The sequence below is a fragment of the Aquarana catesbeiana genome, linkage group LG13 (assembly GCF_042186555.1).
Source record: "Aquarana catesbeiana isolate 2022-GZ linkage group LG13, ASM4218655v1, whole genome shotgun sequence".
NCBI lineage: Eukaryota > Metazoa > Chordata > Amphibia > Anura > Ranidae > Aquarana > Aquarana catesbeiana.
The window spans coordinates 182,223,247-182,247,121 of record NC_133336.1 but is presented as its reverse complement, the minus strand read 5'-3'; the positions used below and the strand labels follow the sequence as shown (position 1 = coordinate 182,247,121).

The window sequence follows — 23,875 nt, the reverse complement described above, 5'->3', positions numbered from 1 at the left end:
GAATGAGTCTTTAAAAATCACTATTTCATTTAAAAAAAGACTGGTGGGTTATTCCTATTCACTTCTACCATTGCATTGAAACTTGTGAGATAAAGAGGTTGAATTATTAACGGCAAATAGGGCTGTGTGTAAGCAGGTGCTTACAGATTAGCTAGTAAGTTTGCTTTGGTTGCCCAGGTGGGAAGGGGTTAAGCTAAGCTTAGCATTTTCCTGTGCATTTCTAAGTTCTGCCCTCCATAGTGGGAAGGCTCTACGCGGGGGCTCGCTCTCTGCTGTGTCCTGAATGGGAAGATTCAAGAGGCCAACTTCACTGCAGCAGAGCAAAATCAGGTCTCCTCCCCTGCCAAACAGAGCTGTGCTGTGTCACGGAACTGAGTAAAGCTGGGCCTTGGGACTGCATGAAAATATCTAACAGGTTCCTTCAGATGCACAGATTCCCACTGTGCCTATTCTATTCTGTTGTATACCCCAACACTGTACTGTACTGCATCTGATTAGATGCAGCCGCTCTTAGTTCTAAAATTATCTGTTTGGATCCGTCCATTTTTTTTTTCAATCAAAGAATGTCAGGTGAGAGTGGACTGACAGAGCCACCCACATAGCAAACTTCAGCCAGTTCACAGTGTATGGGCAGCTAAAATCCAATACATTTTAGTGTATTAACTATAACCATTTTCTGTATTTTCAGATAGCAAAACACCCATGTATGGAGGCGATATGCTGGTACAGAATGACCGCAGCGCCGTAAACTGTCCTTCTTGCCTTTGGCCTAAAAGTGATAATGGTACTGTTCCTGTTCCCTACATCATAGCATCCAGCTACAGTGAGTTCCTTCTTTCTTCTCTTGCATTAAAGTATTCATTGTTATTTATTATTTGTAGAAACCCAACCTTCTATCTCTGTTTCCAGGTCCCAGTGACATGAATAGTATTGTGCTGGCCATGGCCGAGTTTGAGACATTGACTTGTGTGAGGTTTGTGCCTCTTACAACAGAAGATGATTACATCCACATCGTTCCTGATGATGGGTAAGGTTGTCTATTGTCTATCATAGTGCTTCACAAAAAGAGAAACAGTAGGGGGCATCTAAAACATAAACACCTTAGACTTTACATTACCTATTTGTGCATGATGGCTTCTCTTTTTAATTTCCTCCAAAAAAACTATGGAACTCCTCTGTACAATTGCAAATACATGTGAAAGTCACAAGCCAACAACAAGGTACTTCTTGGTTGTCTCCTTTTTTTGTGTACCTAGCAGAAATAGCACAAGGACATAAAATATTTATTCCAGCGCTGCTAACATTGAGTATATAGTAGAACAATGGAAGTGACTTTGAGGGAGTGGGGCTTAGTGTCAACAGACTCAACGAATTCCACTTAAAATTTTACAATGAAAATAAAACCAAATATGTCTTTCCAAAAGTGAGCAGTGATCCAATGCTTGAAGCCAGCACAACGTTACTTAGCTCCCAAATGCCATACCTCTTATTAGAACTGGGCACATACATAGGGATACACCTGCTGATATGAGTTAGAAGGGTTAAAAGCTTAGCACAAATAGATATTGATTGTTTTCTTTCTGTAGCTCAGATTCATTGTTCATTGTTTCTATTAAAACGATTGTATTTGGCTCCCAAATTAATTAAAGCATAACTCTTTTGAACGGTGTATTTACTATTTCTAGCTGTTACTCATATCTTGGAAGAACTGGTGGAAGCCAGACAGTTTCATTGGGTGGAGGCTGCATCTACAGGGGGATTATACAACATGAACTAGAACATGCCCTGGGCTTCTACCATGAGCATGTAAGAAGTGATCGTGACAATTATGTTGACATCAATTTCCAGTATATCTCTCAAGGTACTGCGGACATTTACACAAAGCGAATTTAGCCATGTTTTCAAAAGAGACATTACCACTGCTTTTGTCTTGTTACAGGATACTGGGGTAATTTTGCTAAAGCGGACACTAATAACCTGGGCAGTCCATATGATTACGGTTCAGTGATGCATTATGATGCGTAAGTCATGACTTTTATGTTAGCTGGTGAATTACCCATGAATTATAAAATATTTTTAAGGTAATATGTCAATCTTATCTCCATTCAACATTTTCCAGCTATGCATTCACCAACACTTCAAACAAACCCACAATTGTCCCCAAGCCTGACCCCAATGTGCCTATTGGGCAGACAATTGGACTGAGTGTCTTGGATGTCGCTAAAATTAACCGGCTTTATCAATGCAGTAAGTTCCTGTATATTCCAGTTTTATGGGTTTGAAACATTAGAAATTATACTTTTTTATGATTGCATTTTAAGTGAATTTTTAGTCTTGTAAAAAAATTTTTTGAAAAAACAAAGCCAAATGTGCACGTTTATCTCTGGGCCCTACTATAGGTGTACACAATAAATAATGTACACATATGTGGCAACCCCTTGCATCTCAAATTCATTATTGGTTATTTATTTTTGGTGGGTCATATAGTAATAAGAAAGATACAGCTAGATTTAAAAAAAAAGGATATTACAATTTGGCCAGTTTTCTTTGAAAAAAAAGAGAGTAAAATATCAGAAAATGTCATTTTTACCATGAAATGAAGGCTCAATTTGGCCTGAACAAACAAAGTATAATTCACCCGGATGCACGAAGTAGTTGTAAAGATATGTCCCGTTTCACTAACATGTGAAAGTTGTAACACTGCATTGAGGCATTAAAGCGGGGGGTCCACCTAAACCGCCAAAAAAAAAAAAATATTAAAAGCCAGCAGCTACAAATACTGCAGCTGCTGACTTTTAATAAATGGCCACTTACCTGTCCCAGGGTCCAGCGATGTCGGCAGGCGACGCCGAGAACCCGCTCGGTTCTCGGCAGCTGCCGCCACCATCCTAGGTGAGGGAATCAGGAAGTGAAGCGTTGCGGCTTCACTTCCCGGTTCCCTCCTGCGCATGCGCGAGTCGCGCTGTGCATTGTAACTGGTCCCCGCTATCTCCTGGGAGCTGTGTATTTCCCAGCAGACAGCGCGGAGGGACAGGAAGAGACATAGACTTCCATGGGAGTCTATGCCGGAAGTGGGTGCAAATACCTGTCTTAGACAGGTATCTGCACCCCCCTCCCCCCTGAAAGGTGCCAAATGTGACACCGGAGGGGGGGAGGGTTCCGAAAAGCGGAAGTTCCATTTTTGTGTGGAACTCCGCTTTAAGGATCTTTTATCTTCAACATAAAGGGGTTAAACTCGAGGTTCATTTGATTTTAAGTTCAAAATTCCAGCAGTTTTAATCTAATAGAAGGCTAATACCTCCTCCCCTGTTTCTCACCAATTCATTATTAATATTATTATCAGTCCATTCCTCTAGTGACTAAATACAATTTATATGTCTTTTTCTCACTTCCCAGGTCTCTGTGCAACTTTGCTTAATAATAAGACAGGAATTTTCACTTCTGACAACTATCCCTCTGCTTATCCTAATAATGTTGACTGTGTTTGGTTGATCAGGGTTCCATCGGGACAGGTAAGGAGACAGAAATGTAGACATGCAAAATGTGACCCTGAGTGTCTAGCAGCCTAGCTGTGTAAATGAACTGCCATATTGAAGATTGTTTTGTACACCACCTACCTTTTACATTAATAATAAAAAGATACTTGTCTAGTATAGAGCCAAGCAATAGGTTCAAATACTCCCTACCTGAACGTCACACGTTTGTACATTGAAGTGGAGCCATTGTGGTGGTTTGACTTTATGGCTGGGACAGAGGTATATAGAGTAGGTTTTTTAAGATGTAAATGCCTCTGAACCTCATACTCTGCTTCAACCACCAATTGCTCCATATGTTGGAATAATACTTCCCTTCATTATGGCCCACTTTATAGTCTACAGACTATTATTACCACTTCATTGCTGGGAGCCTATTTTGGCAACTCTGATGTGAAGATTTCTTTTACCCCATATCTGAAGGTGACATTTTAGGAATGGGTGTTTAGCAGGAACAAAATGGGTCTTGGTTTAATTTGGGGCTCTGGTTCTTACAAGTATGTTATCAGTAGTAAAAGTATTACAATATCCACAGTCACAGGTTTCTTTGACTTAATTCAATATAGCGTTAAACGAAAGATGTTTGTTAAAAGTTTCTTCCCCCAAATGTGTCTTGTTTAGTCTTTTTTGTTTCCCTGAAGAAACCACAAGCAACAAATAGTCAGAGGGAGCAGAAGAGTTCTGTCAACTGGAAGATCTATGGAAAAGACCATAGGCGTGCGCACAGGGTGTGTCGGGTGTGCCCAGGCACACCCTAATCACCCCGTGCACATTAGTGTTATCGCTCTGTGTAGCAGCAGAAACAGGGGAAAGACCTCCCTCTTATCAGCTCTGCCATAAGAGAAGTGTTTATGCTCTTCTCTTTCACTGTCCTGGCAGGGAGATCAATGTACCAGGGTCATATATATGTAGACACCCGCACACACATGTGTGTTTGACCTTAAGGGTGCACACCCTAATGCAATAGGCTGCGCACACCTATGGAAAAGACACACATGTTTCAAGAGACATCTTAGCTAGAAAAGTCTATAGCTGCAAGATCTTTTAACAGAAATTAGAATCTTACATATTCTTGTGGGTTTTTTTTTTCTGAAGGACTGTTCAAGGCATTAATATAATAATCGATTGCATCATATTGCAATTGCATATTAATCCAGTTTGCAGTTACAAATATGTGAAGTTTGGTGTTTACTGTAGATAATAAATTTTCCTTGTGTCACTTTTTAGGCTACATTAAAGTTCAGTAGCTTTAATATCCAATCCACTCCTAACTGTGACTCAGACTACATGAGGATCTATGACGGCCCCTCTAAGAACTCCCCTGTGTTGTTGGATAAAATGTGCGGAAGTCAAACCATCCCTCCACTCGTCGCTTCCACAAGCCAGATGCTGGTCCAGTTCGTCAGTGACGGGGCTTTTGCTGGGGTCGGCTTCCAAGCTTCATATAGCTCAGGTATGCCGATTTATTTTAATAGTAAAGAAAGTGTTCAGAGAAAGACACTAAAGAATCATAGATTCAAAGGAGATCCCTCCCAAGGAGGGACTATTGGCACAACAGTTTCATGTCCTCTAACTTCTGTTTGCAACCTTTGAGGTAATCCATGAATTTTCTTAGTATATACAATTAGAATTAAAAGTCAGTCAGGCCCTCACACTATAAAGTTGATAGATTGTTCAATGTGTATGTTTGTCAACTTTAAGAGTGATAATACTTAGGCATGTGCAATTTGTTTCGTTCTGAATTCGTTTTTTAATGAATTTCAACAAATTCGTTAATTCGGGAATATCCGAATTAACGAAAACCCGTTTAACGAATTTTTTCCGAAAATTCGTAAATTCGATAAAATTGGACATTCGCAAATTCGAGCATTCATACATTCGCAATTTACGAATGTACATTCGTACATTCGTACATTCGTACATTAGTAAATTAGTGAATTTGTAAATTTGTAAATTTGAAAATTCGGAAATCTGAAATAATAGTTAACTAATAATAACTTAACTATTAGTAATTACTAGTAACTTTTAAATTATAGGTATTGTAATTTCCTTTCAAATTTGGCTGTTAGTGAATGTAACACATACAAATTTATCCAAAGTTATGAATGATCCGAAAAAACGGAATGGAACGTAATGAATTAATAATAATAAATAACAATAATAATAATAACAACGTTTTATTATTATTATTTATTATTAATTTGTTCCGTTCCATTTGTTTAGATGCAGCATTTGTTTTGGATAATTCGTAACTTCGGATAAATTCGTATTTGTTACATTCACTGACAGTCAAATTTGAAAGGAAATTATAATACCTATAATTTAATACTTAGTTACTATTTCAGATTTTTGCATTTTCGGGTTTTTGGATTTTCAAACTTCGAATTTACAAATTTCCGAATTTTCTAATTTACAAATGTACGATTTTACGAATTTACGAATGTACAGATTTACGAATGTACAAATGTAAAATGTACGAATGTACGAATGAACGAATGTTCGAATTTACGAATGTACGAATGAACGCATTTACAAATTTACGAATGAACGAATTTACAAATCGCGATCATAACGAATGACCCGAAAAACGAAAAAAATAATAAACTAATGAAACGAAAACGAAAATGAACGAATTTTTTGGCTGTGCACATGTCTATACTTACCTCTATGGCTTATTTTGGATCAGATACTGTACAGATTGATCTTTCTTGCGGTAGCTCTCTGATGTCCGCCCTACTGCAAAACTAAGAGGTTGTTAAATTCCTATGGACTTCTTTGCAGTTGACAATGTCATTCAAAATTCTCCAGGGTGGAGTGCAGTGACCAGACTCCCTTTTCCCCAGCACTACATTGGTTAAATGCTTCAAGTTGAAAAACTTACCCTGGCAGCCAATGGTCATCTATGCTCTCCAATATCCCAATATGTGGGCGAGCCCTCAACACGTTCACATAAAATGCATGACTGCTGATCCTGTGTTGTATTTGATGATATCTGAGCGTCTACAGCCAGGGGAATGGCAAAAAGAAGCAGCTTCAGGGACCAGTAGTACAGCATGGAGGAAGCCTGTGGGGGGATAAATAAGATAAACATTTCAATGTATTTATCATCTTCTAGACTAAAGAAGCATTTAACTCAAGCAGTGCAGTGGGGGGAATAAGATGGATAGATTTTACAGCATCTGCACTTACCCCATTAAGGACACAATAATAGGTTTGTCTGGTAGCCCACCCATCTCCACTACAGTTATTTATTTTCATAGGACACTCCTGTTTTCTCACTAGTTCTCTGTGAAACACTTCTGGGTAAGGCAGAACATGTGACTCTCTCCCATTCCTGCCCTGAAGCAGCATTTGGTGCCTGTGTAGGCCATCTCTACATCTGAGCTCTGCATTGAGGGTTGCAGAGTGGGGTCCTAGCCTAAGATTAACTTGGAACTCTGAAAGAGAGGATGAACTATGTATATACAGTATAGAGTATATACATAAACATAAAATGATGTCATATACTATTAGAAATCTCTTTACTATATTGATTATATCTATATTCTTACAGTTCAGTGTGGAGGATCCTTCTTTAACTCTCAAGGCAGCTTTACATCTCCGGGATACCCAGGGAACTACAGTCCAAACATGAATTGTAACTACACTATCACAGCTCCTGTTGGATATAAGGTAAAACAAGATAACTTCAAAATTCTCCCTAATTATTGGACTTCCACATTCTCTAAAATTATCACACAAACAAAATTTAATGTTGGACAGACACATTACAATGTGAATGTACAACCCCCTTTGAATTTACCAGCATTCACCAGAGCCTAGCTGAATGAATGGAAACCGAATGTATTGTTTACAATACATGGCTGTTGGCAAATCTATCGTAGATTGCTCTAAGACTATCTTACCACCAAGACTTTCTGGATAATTTCCCAGTGATGACAGGAAGTGTTGGTGGTAATTTGTAAAGCTGACTGAAAACTGGTGGTGTGACATTTGTAAGTTGTTTATAAAGCTTTACTTGACTTTGCAGCACTGGACTAATTCCTGGCACCTGCCATCTTGATTGGGAGTAACAGGAGCACAGGGGAGAGAAAGGGAGGGGGCTGATCAGTTTCTTGAGTCTATTGTAGACAGGTGAATGACAAATAAATCTGCCAGTAATGTAGAAGGAGTACAGCGGATCTCCCAGCTCTGGATGTTTAATTCCTTGTCTGGCAGTTATAGATTGGTGACCATTACACCGCAGGAATAGAAAGGACTTTCTTTTTCCAACAAGATTCCTAAGCATTGCCTTTTATGTGCAGTATCATCCCTAAAGCGACATAAAACTAATAACTAATGTGGTGACTGCATCCGTTTTCTTTGGCTTTTCCCTATTTTCACCTGGTGATCTGGCCAGTAAAAAAACTCCTGTATTAGTGAGAGTCTACTCTGAATGAATGAGAACAAGAGGCACAGCAGCACTGTTAGTTTGGGGGGGATGGGAGTGTTAAATGTATTAGCAGATTTAAATACACTAACAAGTTGAATCCAAATGCCAGCTAACATTTTATAATCAGTTACAAGTTTTTTCACATTTGGGATAAAGGTTCTACATGAATAATTAAAGTTGATCATTTTAAGCACTCCTGCCAGTGCTGAATGATTTGTCTCATCCATGTAAACTGATACATTCTGCTGGATAGCTTGTGCTTTTGAAGAACAACAGACTGGCTGGCTGGATCACTAGATGAACATAGAAGAAAGAAAGCCTAAAAAAGAAAACAAAAGCAGCATCACATATAAGAATTGGTAAACTGCAATATTATAAATGTTTGCTCAAATATTATTTCAGGTAGACTGTAACATCAATGAATTGTATCAATAAATTGTAAGAAACAAAATACTCACTCACTTGTATGCTATAAAAAATGATTTGTTTGTATGTTGCAAGAACACACCACTCTCATGTTAGTCATAATTGTATTTCTTTTTCAGATTTCCCTGACCATAAGTGACTTCCATGTAGAGTCTGCCACTTTCTGTATGTACGACTATCTAAAACTCTTCATGGATGGTACACAAAAGGGTCCATTCTGTGGGGATCGCACCATCCCTGTGTATTACTCCAAAGGCAATTCTATGGTTCTCGTATTCCACAGTGACAAGTCTAACCAGGCAAAGGGATTTCAAGTCTCTTACACCTTCTGTGAGTAGCTCAGTTCTATCTGCTTATATCTAATATCAGCAATGGACGTTATAAGATAATAGAGGTCACATTTCTTTTTTATAAAACAAAAGCAGCCAGCTTAATGAAGACACGTATTGCATAAAGAAATGTAACACTGCTGTGGTGTAAATACAGATTTAATAGCATGATCTCAGGTTAGACACAAAACTGAATCATGTTCAATCACAATTAAGAAATACAGAACTGGTGCTAGACTTTCCTATTAGACAACTTAGATGAGAAAGTATGAAAGAATAAGGTCTATGTATTATTTAAATATGGTTTTAATATTTGCTGACATTGACCTCTCTTTGATTACAGTTCAATAGAAGAGCAACAGATGGTACAAAGAGAAAATCTACCGGTTCTGGAAAGATGCCGACGACACTACAATACACTCTGTGAATTTGATGGAGCACATATAGAAAAGTTCACACATTTGTGCATACATATATAATGAATAAATGTACATTGAATTATGCTTGTGTTTGCAATTACATTTAAAAATACAAAATAACATTTCATAATTGTTTTGCCATTTGATTGGTATTTTGATTGGCTTGGTTAGGAATAGGGGAACACATTTTGGCGTCCTCTGGCCTTCTCTTTCTCTACTTATTATTTTGAGGGGGGTGGTTGGCCGTTTCTTTTGTGCTATATATCAGTGGTCATCAACCCTGTCCTCAGGGTCCACTAACAGGCCAGGTTTTATGTACTACTTTGGAGAGATGCAGACTAGAATACTGCAATCACTGAGCAGCAATGATATCACCTGTGATGTTTTTCTGTTATCTTGCAAACATGGCCTGTTAGTAGGCCCTGAGGACAGGGTTTATGACCACTGCTATATATGTCTGATCTAATGTTTTCCTTTCCTTTTTAAAAATAAAATATATTAAAGCATTAATCCATCTCTGTTATTATTTTTGAGTGACATAGTTCTTGATTCCTCAACATGACTTAAAGTGAGCATTGAAGTAAAAGGAAGTTAATTTATTAGTTTCAGCCCCTTCTCCTGTGAAATGCACTGCCCAGGGGTGTACCTACAGGGGTTGCAGGGGTAGCCATTGTGACCTGGCCCCATGGGGGTCCCAGGGGGTTCATGCGGCCTCCCTGTATGCCTGGATAGGAGAGAAGTGGGGGCATGTAGAGGAGCCAATCCTCCATGTTGCTGCTGAATTCCCGCTTCTCCTCCTCTCCTTCCCACATACATTCAGCAGGTGTAGAAGGGAAATGGAGGCCATTGGTTCCTCCACATACTGCTCCCGCCACCTTCCTATTGCTGTCCAGCTACCCCTGGCTCCTGTGTGCTCTCTCTTGGCCCCCCTTGCACCCGCAGCACTGCCAGGTTTCTCCTTTCCACCTCCCACTGGCTGCTACAGGGGATCTGTCAGAATAGAGTCTTGTCTTAATGAATAGTCAGTGATTGGTACCAATCACTCACTCTGTTATTTTTTTTATTTATTCATAGCTGAGCCATAGTAAACTGTGTTTACTATTCCTCAGTTTATGAATTAACGGGATGCTCTGTACAGAGCTATTCCTGTTCATTCTGTGCAGCTGAGGCTTCAGAGAAAGGGGTTAATGAATTTGTCCTTAGTCCCTTTCTCTGTCTCAAAAGTGAGATATTTCACCAAAGCCCCCCAATGGGGGGGGGCTAAAAAATACTGACACCAGTGGCGGAACTACCAGGGTTGCAAAGGTCAAACTTGCAACTGGGCTCTGGCATTCCTCCACTGTGGGGAGACCCCAAGACAGCAGGAAGGTTGCTTGCTGCGAGACCATAATAAAGGGTCCCACAATGGGAGTAAAGGGCCCAGGGATCTGTAAGAAGGGGCCCAGTTGGGGGCCAGGGAGGCCCTTCATGGTTTCTTGCACCAGTGCCCTGAAAGTTCTAGTTATGCTTCTGGAACTGCCGTTCAATAGCAGTTCAAAAATGCACCTGTAAAGAAAAAAAGGCAGATTATGTACCTATTTTACCTAGACAAGGGTAATGTCATGCACATAAAGGGGGGGGTTGTGACCTGTCCATACCAACATTATGAACGCTGACATGTCTCCATCCCAATTAGTAATACCAAAAGGAGAAAAGAGAAAGCGGGACTTTAATGAGACGTGTCAACGCATAAATATTAATAAATTGGCCAGGCACATATAGAGTTGGCCTGTATCCAATATAAGTATAATCCGGACATAAATATTCTATAACCAGGGAAACACTGGGCGTAATCACAAAGGATTTACAGCAATATTCGTATAAAACATTGTTTAATACTTCATTAGACATAAAGAGAATTGTTAAAAATCAATCAATCAAGGGTATGGTGAATACAAAGCGTATACAGTTACAGTACAGGTAGTTGTTAGATTGTAGGCATCCTTAAGTTGTTAACTCTACGCGTTTCTTGGCTTACAACCAATCATCAGGAGTTCAGATGCATAATAACTAGAAAATAATAAAGCAGCCATTAATCTAATGATTGACATAAACATATCGAGAAGGCAAAGACTACAATAGTACTCACAAGTAAAATGGATAGATGATAAAATGAGAAGGTGGTCCGGCCTGCAAAGTCTCACCCGGGGTTGAGGCAAGGACCAGCCCCCCAGAGGTAAACCCCAAAGGGGGAGGAGGCTGCCATCAAAACCAGGACACCCCACACAGTATGGCCCAACGAGAGAGGGGAACCTGGCAAGCGCATGTGGAGTGCTATGGGGGGAGAAAAGGAAATATGAGTGGAGGTGAGAGTGAAGTGGGAAAACCATCCATGAATAAACAGATGAAAATGATTGGGGGGTATAACAGAAAACGTGGAACACAAGAGGGAAGTAGAGTGATGATGAATAGTGAAGGAGATATGAGTGTTAAGAGTGTGAAAGCATGGATGGCTAGGAGCAGTGAGGGAGATTACCTGTGATGTGCGAGTGTAGCGTGTTCCGGTCATCCCTATGCACGCTGAGACAACATGTGGAGTGGGCTCGTCAGAGGCCGCCGCCATATACCCCAGGCAGGGGGCGTGTCCCCGCCAGCGTCATGAGGGGACGTCAGTGCGGCGCACAAGGGGGAGGGAAGGTCCACTCCCGATCATGGTGATCTGGGCGGAGTGCCCTCCCCCTGTTGCCATGACTCCCAAAGAATGGAACAAAGACGCCCGCAGTGCCGCATCGGGAGACGCCGCACCAAGGGCGCAAACGCATGACGCTGATGCGTCGAGGTCACGGCCCGCCCCCACCGTGGTGTAGGGTGGGTGAGGGGCCGTGAGCTGGGCGCATCACAACCCCGGGGGTGAGACAGGGCCAGACCAAGGACCAACCTCCCATTACCTACACAACAGTGAGTGGTAAAAAACACATAATGGGGTAGTACAAGTAAAAGAGTGGGAAAGTATGCACTGAATTAAATCAGAATCAAAGTTGCATAAAATGGTCAGCAAATGTTTAGCTGATGAAAAGGAAAAAACGAGAAAAAGATGCAGAAAGCTATGATAAACTGGAAAAATGAATAACAAAGAAGATACAGTGGGTTCTGGAATATGGTTGGTCAGGTCACGGAAATGGGTGTTTTCCACCCTAAATTTAATTATGCACATAAAGGGGGGGGTTGTGACCTGTCCATACCAACATTATGAACGCTGACATGTCTCCATCCCAATTAGTAATACCAATTACTAACGCCGCACTGACGTCCCCTCATGACGCTGGCGGGGACACGCCCCCTGCCTGGGGTATATGGCGGCGGCCTCTGACGAGCCCACTCCACATGTTGTCTCAGCGTGCATAGGGATGACCGGCACACGCTACACTCGCACATCACAGGTAATCTCCCTCACTGCTCCTAGCCATCCATGCTTTCACACTCTTAACACTCATATCTCCTTCACTATTCATCATCACTCTACTTCCCTCTTGTGTTCCACGTTTTCTGTTATACCCCCCAATCATTTTCATCTGTTTATTCATGGATGGTTTTCCCACTTCACTCTCACCTCCACTCATATTTCTTTTTCTCCCCCCATAGCACTCCACATGCGCTTGCCAGGTTCCCCTCTCTCGTTGGGCCATACTGTGTGGGGTGTCCTGGTTTTGATGGCAGCCTCCTCCCCCTTTGGGGTTTACCTCTGGGGGGCTGGTCCTTGCCTCAACCCCGGGTGAGACTTTGCAGGCCGGACCACCTTCTCATTTTATCATCTATCCATTTTACTTGTGAGTACTATTGTAGTCTTTGCCTTCTCGATATGTTTATGTCAATCATTAGATTAATGGCTGCTTTATTATTTTCTAGTTATTATGCATCTGAACTCCTGATGATTGGTTGTAAGCCAAGAAACGCGTAGAGTTAACAACTTAAGGATGCCTACAATCTAACAACTACCTGTACTGTAACTGTATACGCTTTGTATTCACCATACCCTTGATTGATTGATTTTTAACAATTCTCTTTATGTCTAATGAAGTATTAAACAATGTTTTATACGAATATTGCTGTAAATCCTTTGTGATTACGCCCAGTGTTTCCCTGGTTATAGAATATTTATGTCCGGATTATACTTATATTGGATACAGGCCAACTCTATATGTGCCTGGCCAATTTATTAATATTTATGCGTTGACACGTCTCATTAAAGTCCCGCTTTCTCTTTTCTCCTTTTGGTAAAGGGTAATGTCATATTCCTCCTAGCAAGATCCTGGGGAATGCAGAGCAGCCAAAATCTTGCAAGAAGATGTTCCTGCACTGGAATGGAGTGCCTTCTTAAAAGATCTAGGGTACTTATCACTCCCCAGTAATCTCACAAGAAGAAACACAGAGATGAGGAAAGCATGTAATCTAACATTTTTATTTACACATGTGTGGCAGGGATAATTGGTTGGTACTCAAGATGGAGAAAAGGCACACCAAGATCAACTAGAATGGCACAGTTATTATTTGGTTTAGTGGAAGTAATAAATAACAGGTGGAGAAGGTATTTGCATAACAGTCTCAAACAAGCTGGTAACAGCTTCTCACTGACAAAGGCGTCACAGGTACAAAAAATCTCAGCCTTGTTATTGTTACAGCTGAAAAGTCCCAGTGCGTATAGTGCTACCTTGATGAGGTTTACATTACCAGAACAGCATCTGGTTGAAGAGGGGTGGCTGTTTGGCAGGTTGCGGTATAAGCTGCACTGAGCAGACCAATAGCAATCCTTATCACCAGCTCTAAAGTCCAGAGATAGCGAAGCCAGCGAAGGTGTCCCTATTCTGTCCCTCCTCCTCAGGAACCTTTCTCTAGGACTAGATGCTCTGTTCTGCCAACATGGATCCTAACCCTTGCCTATCCATTTCACACATACATGCCAACTGTAGTGGGAAAGTGCAATTTAGTAGCACTGCCCTCACCAAAAATGGCCACATACTTGTCTACACCTGGATGAGAGGGGCAGCAGGCGGCATATAGAACAACCGCTGCTCTGCATTTTCCGCCCTACAGCCGTTGAATGCCTTTGGGAGGAAGAGGAGGAGAAGCGAACATTCAGGGGCTGCATGGAGGAAAATGCAGAGCATCGGTTGTTCTATATGCCGCCCCGCTGCCCCTCTCATCCAGCCTGGTGCTCTATGTTTCCATCGGCTACTGTACTAGAACTGCTGACTCCGCCTCCCAGTACTAGAACTGCTGACTCCGCCTAACAGCTCCCCCTGACTCCTTCGTTCTAAGTAACTGCTGCAGGACTGCCCACCCAGGTTCTCCGTGGCTCCGCCCATTGAATTTACAGCAGCAGGCAGATGGGGACATGGTGTCTGGGGGACTGCAATAGCCAGCTGATCCAGTAGGAAGAGCAAAGAAGGTCTCCACTGTGTGAGGAGACACATGAAGCCTGGAGGGAGCTGGAGACACAGCAACAATGGAGTCCACACTGAGAGCAAGTGAGTGCCACTGATCCCATCCATCCCCCCACCCAGCACTGCCACCGATCCCATCCATCCCCCCAACCAGCACTGCCACCGATCCCATCCATCCCCCCACCCAGCACTGCCACCAATCCCATTCATCCCCCCACCCAGCACTGCCACCGATCCCATCCATCCCCCCACCCAGCACTGCCACCGATCCCATCCATCCCCCCATCCAGCACTGCCACCGATCCCATCCATCCCCCCATCCAGCACTGCCACTGATCCCATCCATCCCCCACCCAGCACTGCCACCAATCTCATCCATCCCCCACCCAGCACTGCCACCGATCCCATCCATCCTCCACCCAGCACTGCCACCAATCCCATCCATCCCCCCACCCAGCACTGCCACCAATCCCATCCATCCCCCCACCCAGCACTGCCACTGATTTCATCTCCCCACCACACTGCTGCCACTGATGCCATGCCCCCCAGCACTGCCACTCATTCTATCTCCCCCACTCAGCACTGCCACTAATCCCATCCCCCACCACTGCTGCCACTGATCCCATGCCCCCCAGCACTGCCACTCATCCTATCTCCCCCACCAAGCACTGTCACTGATCCCACCCCTCCACCACTGCTGCCACTTATCTCATGCCCCTCAACACTGCCACTCATCCTATCTCCCCCCAGCAATGCTACTGACCCCCTTCCACTGCCACTCACCCCTCCCCAGTACTGCCACAAATCCCCCCACCACTGCCACTAATCCCCTCAACCCCCAGCACTGCCAATGATCCCCCCCAACCTTGCCACTCATCCCATTCCCCCCAGTACTGCCACTGATCCCATTACCCCCCCACCACAACCACCATCAATACCACTGATCCGATCAACTTTCCAACACTGCCACTGATCCTATCCCCCCAGCACTGCCACTGATCCTATCAATCCCCTAGCACTGCCACTGATCCCCACCCCCCCACCACTGCCACTCATCCCACCCTAGTACTGCCACTGATCCCATTACCCCCTTCCACAACTGCCACTGATCCCATCAACCCCCTAGCACTGCCACTGATCACCCCCCCTTTCCAGCACTGCCACTGATCACCCCCCTCTCCAGCACTGCCACTGATCCCCCCTCCAGCACTGCCACTGATCTCATGCCCTCCAGCACTTCCACTCATTCCATACCCCCTGCACTGCCACTGATCCAATTCCCCTCCCCCCACCACCACTGCCAACTGATCCCATCTCCCCCCTCTCTCATCCCCACTTTCTCCCTCTGACCAGCTCTGCCATAAGATGTAAAATGTATTGAAATATTAACACATTTAAAAATGTTTGTTTACATTTATTTAAAAGTGTGTGTCTGTATATATGTCTATATATATATGTATATATATATATATATATATATATATATATATATATATATACCCACACACGTGTGTGTTGGGGTGCACGCCCTAATCCAATAGGCTGCGCATGCCTATGGACACTGGTATAGGATCATGCAGTGGAGAGTACTGGAAAGGTGAATACATAATGCATACTATGTCTGCTATATCTCTTACTTTATAAATGTGGGTAAAATGTAGGGTCACTGTAATGTTATACAGGATCAGCATAGGGTTTTGTGCCCCCTATTTCTGGGAAATGACCTGAGGATAAAGATTTTATACAAATGACAAAAATATTGATATAAAAGGGTAAGCAGCGGCCATTTTAGGTCTCTTGTGCCTGGGACGCGTGGCCTGCCAGCAGAACTCTGTGGGTAGGGATGAGCTTCGTGTTCGAGTCGAACCCATGTTCAACTCGAACATCGGCTGTTCGATCGTTCGTCGAATTGCGAACGATATGGGCCGTTCGCGCCAAATTCGTGTGGCGCGTCACGGCCCATAATTCACTGCGGCATCGCAGTGCATTGCTTGCTGATGATTGGCCAAGCATGCACTATGACCCGCATGCTTGGCCAATCACAGCGCCGCCTTAACAGAGAGCCATAATTAGCCAAAGCCAAGGAGGCTTTGGCCAATTATGGCTCAGGGGATTTAGTACACGCCCCACACTATATAAGGCCGCCTGCACGGCGGCCCTGTGCAGTGTGTTCCGGTGTGCTTAGAGAGAGAGAGAGACAGTGTCATTTCATTTGAGTTAGCTAGATTAGGCAGGACAGTCAGTCAGTTAGCTGCACTTAAAGTGTATTGTGTATATATATGCATCCCAGGTGTTGCATATATATATATATACACTGTATTCAGTTTAGCTAGATCCATTCCTGTTATCTTCTAGACTATTTACATTTAGTGCAGTGCGTCCTGCTCACAGTGTTCAGCTAGATCCGTTCCTGTTATATTCCTACTGACAGGCAGGCTTGTCTTGTTACAGCATTTTGAAGAAAATTACTGGTGTTCTTTTGATCCTATTAGTACCACAGTCAGGCAGCTAGACTATTTACATTTAGTGCAGTGCGTCCTGCTCACAGTGTTCAGCTATCTGTTATCTTCTTACTGACAGGCAGGCTTGTCTTGTTACAGTATTTTAAAGAAAATTACTGGTGTTCTTTTGATCCTATTAGTACCACAGTCAGGCAGCTAGACTATTTACAGTTAGTGCAGTGCGTCCTGCCCACAGTGTTCTGCTAAACCTACAAGTAAGTGGGGTGCGTCCTGCTCACAGTGTTCAGCTAAACCTACAAGTTAGTGGGGGCGTCCACCTCACAGTGTTCAGCTAAACCTACAAGCTAGTGGGGTGCGTCCTGCTCACAGTGTTCAGCTAGATCCGTTTCTGTTATCTTCTTACTGACAGGCAGGCTTGTCTTGTTACAGTAAATACAGCTACCTGAAGAAAATTGCTGGTGTTCTTTTGATCCTATTAGTACCACAGTCAGGCAGCTAGACTATTTACAGTTAGTGCAGTGCGTCCTGCTCACAGTGTTCTGCTAAACCTACAAGTTAGTGGGGTGCGTCCTGCTCACAGTGTTCAGCTAAACCTACAAGTTAGTGGGGTGCGTCCACCTCACAGTGTTCAGCTAAACCTACAAGCTAGTGGGGTGCGTCCTGCTCACAGTGTTCAGCTAGATCCGTTTCTGTTATCTTCTTACTGACAGGCAGGCTTGTCTTGTTACAGTAAATACAGCTACCTGAAGAAAATTGCTGGTGTTCTTTTGATCCTATTAGTACCACAGTCAGGCAGCTAGACTATTTACAGTTAGTGCAGTGCGTCCTGCTCACAGTGTTCTGCTAAACCTACAAGTTAGTGGGGTGCGTCCTGCTCACAGTGTTCAGCTAAACCTACAAGTTAGTGGGGTGCGTCCACCTCACAGTGTTCAGCTAAACCTACAAGCTAGTGGGGTGCGTCCTGCTCACAGTGTTCAGCTAGATCCGTTCCTGTTATCTTCTTACTGACAGGCAGGCTTGTCTTGTTACAGTAAATACAGCTACCTGAAGAAAATTGCTGGTGTTCTTTTGATCCTATTAGTACCACAGTCAGGCAGCTAGACTATTTACAGTTAGTGCAGTGCGTCCTGCTCACAGTGTTCTGCTAAACCTACAAGTTAGTGGGGTGCGTCCTGCTCACAGTGTTCAGCTAAACCTACAAGTTAGTGGGGTGCATCCACCTCACAGTGTTCAGCTAAACCTACAAGCTAGTGGGGTGCGTCCTGCTCACAGTGTTCAGCTAGATCCGTTCCTGTTATCTTCTTACTGACAGGCAGGCTTGTCTTGTTACAGTATTTTAAAGAAAATTACTGATGTTCTTTTGATCCTATTAGTACCACAGTCAGACAGCTAGACTATTTACAGTTAGTGCAGTGCATCCTGCTCACAGTGTTCTGCTAAACCTACAAGTTAGTGGGGTGCGTCCTGCTCACAGTGTTCAGCTAAACCTACAAGTTAGTGGGGTGCGTCCACCTCACAGTGTTCAGCTAAACCTACAAGCTAGTGGGGTGCGTCCTGCTCACAGTGTTCAGCTAGATCCGTTTCTGTTATCTTCTTACTGACAGGCAGGCTTGTCTTGTTACAGTAAATACAGCTACCTGAAGAAAATTGCTGGTGTTCTTTTGATCCTATTAGTACCACAGTCAGGCAGCTAGACTATTTACAGTTAGTGCAGTGCGTCCTGCTCACAGTGTTCTGCTAAACCTACAAGTTAGTGGGGTGCGTCCTGCTCACAGTGTTCAGCTAAACCTACAAGTTAGTGGGGTGCGTCCACCTCACAGTGTTCAGCTAAACCTACAAGCTAGTGGGGTGCGTCCTGCTCACAGTGTTCAGCTAGATCCGTTCCTGTTATCTTCTTACTGACAGGCAGGCTTGTCTTGTTACAGTAAATACAGCTACCTGAAGAAAATTGCTGGTGTTCTTTTGATCCTATTAGTACCACAGTCAGGCAGCTAGACTATTTACAGTTAGTGCAGTGCGTCCTGCTCACAGTGTTCTGCTAAACCTACAAGTTAGTGGGGTGCGTCCTGCTCACAGTGTTCAGCTAAACCTACAAGTTAGTGGGGTGCATCCACCTCACAGTGTTCAGCTAAACCTACAAGCTAGTGGGGTGCGTCCTGCTCACAGTGTTCAGCTAGATCCGTTCCTGTTATCTTCTTACTGACAGGCAGGCTTGTCTTGTTACAGTATTTTAAAGAAAATTACTGATGTTCTTTTGATCCTATTAGTACCACAGTCAGACAGCTAGACTATTTACAGTTAGTGCAGTGCATCCTGCTCACAGTGTTCTGCTAAACCTACAAGTTAGTGGGGTGCGTCCTGCTCACAGTGTTCAGCTAAACCTACAAGTTAGTGGGGTGCGTCCACCTCACAGTGTTCAGCTAAACCTACAAGCTAGTGGGGTGCGTCCTGCTCACAGTGTTCAGCTAGATCCGTTTCTGTTATCTTCTTACTGACAGGCAGGCTTGTCTTGTTACAGTAAATACAGCTACCTGAAGAAAATTGCTGGTGTTCTTTTGATCCTATTAGTACCACAGTCAGGCAGCTAGACTATTTACAGTTAGTGCAGTGCGTCCTGCTCACAGTGTTCTGCTAAACCTACAAGTTAGTGGGGTGCGTCCACCTCACAGTGTTCAGCTAAAGCTACCTGTAGAAGGTTGGTGGTGTTTTCATACTACAGGCAGGCAGTTGATTTTGCTAGCTGCAGTATCAGTACATATATATATATATATATATATATATATATATATATATATATATATCCCAGCTTAGTGCAGCTACAGGCCATTAGTATGTCTGGAAGGCCAAGAAGGAGAGGCAGACAGTCACAAGCCAATAAGAGAGGGCAAGCAGGCTCTGTGTCTAGTGCTGGTCATGGAGACGGTGCATCCTCATCAGCACGTGGCCATGGGACACGCTTGGCCTTTTTTTCGGCAGCTGGCCATGTTGAGCCGCAACATGCGGAAGACTTGGTCGAGTGGATGACCAAGCCATCCTCATCCTCCTCATCCTCTCTCACCCATGCCCAGGGTACTTTGTCTGGCAAAGCAGCGGCCTCTTCCCTCGGCTCAATGTCATCAGTGACTCCTTCCCTAGCCCCACCATGTCCTCCTGAGGAGTCCCTCGAACTGTTTGACCACAGTGTTGGGTACATGCTCCAGGAGGATGCCCAGCGTTTGGAAGGCTCTGATGATGATACTGAGCTCGATGAAGGCAGTAACACGAGCACGGACAGAGGGGGTGCCCAAGAAGGACAGCAATCTGGCAGTCATGCTCCCCCTGCTGCAGCATACTGCCAGGTTTGCTCCAGTGATGAGGAGGGAGGGGATGATGAGGTCACTGACTCAACGTGGGTGCCTGATAGGAGAGAGGAGGAGGCGGCACATCACCAACGAGGCAGGATGCCCTCCAGGGGCCAGCCTAAGGGCAGCACATTGACTGCATCACACCCCAAAGCTCCACATGTGCAGGGCGCTGCAGTCTCTGCGCGTTATTCAAAAAGTTCTTTGGTATGGGCCTTTTTTGAGACGAGTGCATCAGATCGCACCGCTGCTATTTGCAACATATGTCTCAAGCGTATCTCGCGTGGCCAAAACATCTCCCGCTTGGGTACCACATGCTTGACCAGACATATGTTGACCTGCCATGCAGTTCGTTGGCAAGCGTATCTAAAAGACCCACACCAAAGAACAAAGAGGACCTCTGCTTGCTCCTCATCAGCTGAGATTTCCAACCCCACTAGACCTTCAGTCCTCTCTGAGACCTGCACTGAGAGGAATGAAGGTGTAGAATTAGGTGTGTCACAGCCACGTACTTGTGGGCAATCTGATTTTGGCACACCGACGTCAGATTGTACCAGGCAAATTTCCCTGCCCCAGCTGCTGCACCGCCGAAAGAAGTTTGCTCCCAGCCATCCACATGCCCAACGGTTGAATGCTAGCTTGGCAAAATTGCTAGCACTTCAACTGCTGCCTTTTCAGTTGGTAGACTCTGCCCCCTTCCGTGAGTTTGTGGAATGTGCGGTTCCTCAGTGGCAGGTACCCAAACGCCACTTTTTCTCACGGAAGGCAATTCCGGCTCTCTACCAGCATGTGGAAGGCAATGTCCATGCCTCGCTGGACAGGGCGGTCAGCGGTAAGGTGCATATTACCGCTGACTCATGGTCCAGCAGGCATGGACAGGGACGTTACCTAAGTTTCACGGCGCATTGGGTGACTCTGCTGGCAGCTGGGAAGGATGCAGGACAAGGTGCAGTAGTGTTGGAGGTTGTTCCGCCACCACGCCTCCAAAATGCTAATGATTGTGACACACCTCTCTCCTCCACCCCCTCCTCTTCTTCTTCCTCCATGGCCTCTTCCTCGGAACCAGCGGTGCTCCGTAGTCGTTCAAGGGGCTACGCAAGTACGCAGGCCAAAAGATGCCATGCGGTGCTTGAGCTGGTGTGCTTGGGGGACAGGAGCCACACTGGGGCAGAGGTTCTGTCAGCTCTGCAGGGGCAGGTTCAGAGGTGGTTGAAGCCACGCCAACTTAAGGCAGGAATGGTGGTTTGCGACAATGGCACCAACCTCCTCTCTGCCCTCCGACAGGGACAAATGACCCATGTGCCCTGTTTGGCTCACGTCCTTAACTTGGTGGTGCAGCGGTTCTTGGGCAGGTACCCGGGCTTACAGGATGTCCTGAGGCAGGCCAGGAAAGTCTGTGTGCATTTCCGCCGGTCATATAATGCCAGTGCTCGGCTGACGGACCTCCAAAAGGAGTTTAACCTGCCCAAGAACCACCTAATCTGTGACATGCCCACCAGGTGGAACTCAACGTTGGCCATGCTGCAGCGGCTGCACACGCAGCAGAGGGCCATCAATGAGTACCTGTGCGACTATGGCACCAGGACAGGGTCAGGGGAGCTTGTTTTTTTTTCCCCACGCCAGTGGGCCATGATCAGGGATGCATGCACTGTCCTGTCACCATTTGAGGAGGCCACAAGGATGGTGAGCAGTGACAGTGCATGCATCAGTGACACTGTCCCCCTTGTCCACCTGTTGGAGCACACGCTGCGTGGAATAATGGACAGGGCACTTGAGGCAGAACAGAGGCAGGAAGAGGAGGACTTCCTTAGCTCTCAAGGCCCCCTTTATCCAGACAGTGTTCCTGCGTGCCCGCCGATCACACAGGAAGAGGACGAGGAGGAAGAGGAGGAGGAGGAGGAGGAGGAGGAAGATTGTGTCAGTATGGAGGTGGAGCCTGGCACTCAGCATCAGCAGCAGTCTTTAAGGGATCAGTCCCAAGAAACACATGGACTTGTACGTGGCTGGGAGGAGGTGGCTGCGGACCATGTCGTCCTTAGTGACCCAGAGGACTCCGGACCGAATGCCTCAGCAAACCTACGCTGCATGGCCTCCCTGATCCTGCAAAGCCTGCGTAAGGATCCTCGTATTCGTGGTATCAAGGAGAAGGACCAATACTGGCTGGCAACCCTCCTTGATCCACGTTACAAGGGTAAGGTTGCGGACCTTATCTTGCCATCGCAGAGGGAGCAGAGGATGAAACATCTTCGGGAGGCCTTGCAGAAAGGTCTGTGCAACGCGTTCCCAGAGACTGGGAGGTTACAAACTCCTGTTTCTGGACAACGTGTTGCTGAGGCTTCGGTCAGTCAAAGAAGGAGCGGTGGAGAAGGTGGCCGTCTGACCGATGCGTTCAGACAATTTTTTGGTCCGCAGCCCCAAGGTATGATCGGTTCCAGCAACCATCGCCAGCGTCTGTTTTACATGGTGCAGGAATACCTAGGGGCAAGATCAGACTTGGACACCTTTCCCACCGAAAATCCTCTGGGTTACTGGGTCTTGAGGATGGATCACTGGCCAGAGCTTGCACAGTATGCAATTGAGCTACTGGCCTGTCCTGCATCCAGCGTTCTTTCGGAACGCACATTCAGTGCTGCTGGAGGCGTGGTAACCGATCACAGGGTGCGTCTGTCCACTGACTCGGTCGATCGACTGACCTTCATAAAAATGAATGAGTCTTGGATCACCACCAGCTACCAAGCACCTGATGCTGATGTAACCGAATAATTTTTTTTGAAATCTCAGATCCCTTCAAAGACTGCCTATGCTGATGCTGAGTGATTATCCCTGAGTAATTATCCTCTTCCTCCTCAATCATCACGCTGATAGCTTGTAAGAACATTTTTGGTTCTGGGTGCCACCACCAGTGCCTAAGGCACAATTTTTCAGCCCCTGTTTAACAGGGGCGTGTAATTACGATTTTTGATGTAATACTTTGCAGCAGGGCTCATTCCTGCATTCCAACTAGAGTGTCTGTGAGGGGTTGCAGTGTTGTGGCACCAGCACCAGTGCCTAAGGGCCAATTTTTCAGCCCTTGTTTAACAGGGGCGTGTAATTACAATTTTTGATGCAATACTTTGCAGCAGGGCTCGTTCCTGCATTCCAACTAGAGTGTCTGTGAGGGGTTGCATTGTTGTGGCACCAGCACCAGTGCCTAAGGCCTAATTTTTCAGCTCCTGTTCAACAGGGGCATGTAATTACAATTCTTGATCTAATATTTCACAGCAGAGCCCTGTGAGGGCTTACAGTGTTGTGGCCACAGCAACACCTAAGGCCCATATTTCTGCTGAGTATATAGGGCAGGACCCTACTTTCAAACAACTAACTTACAAACAACTCCTACTTGCAAACGGAAGGAGACAACAGGAAGTGAGAATAAATCTACCCCTAGGAAGGGAAATTCTCTCCTGTAAGAGTTAATATGGGAAAAACATTTCTCCTTTCCACTGATGATTTCCAATCCATTGGGACAAAAAG

The 23,875-nt window shown here is 44.9% G+C and overlaps 1 protein-coding gene across 1 annotated transcript in view; it reads left to right on the top strand.

The window, feature by feature from the left end:
• LOC141117099 (cubilin-like) overlaps positions 1 to 23,875 on the top strand; it is a 207,065-nt gene that overhangs the window by 126,231 nt on the left and 56,959 nt on the right. The window contains 9 exon segments of the mRNA XM_073609714.1: positions 689 to 823; positions 910 to 1,027; positions 1,686 to 1,861; positions 1,940 to 2,021; positions 2,120 to 2,247; positions 3,397 to 3,512; positions 4,761 to 4,986; positions 7,087 to 7,205; positions 8,511 to 8,721. Of these exon segments, the coding sequence (XP_073465815.1) occupies positions 689 to 823; positions 910 to 1,027; positions 1,686 to 1,861; positions 1,940 to 2,021; positions 2,120 to 2,247; positions 3,397 to 3,512; positions 4,761 to 4,986; positions 7,087 to 7,205; positions 8,511 to 8,721 (1,311 nt within the window).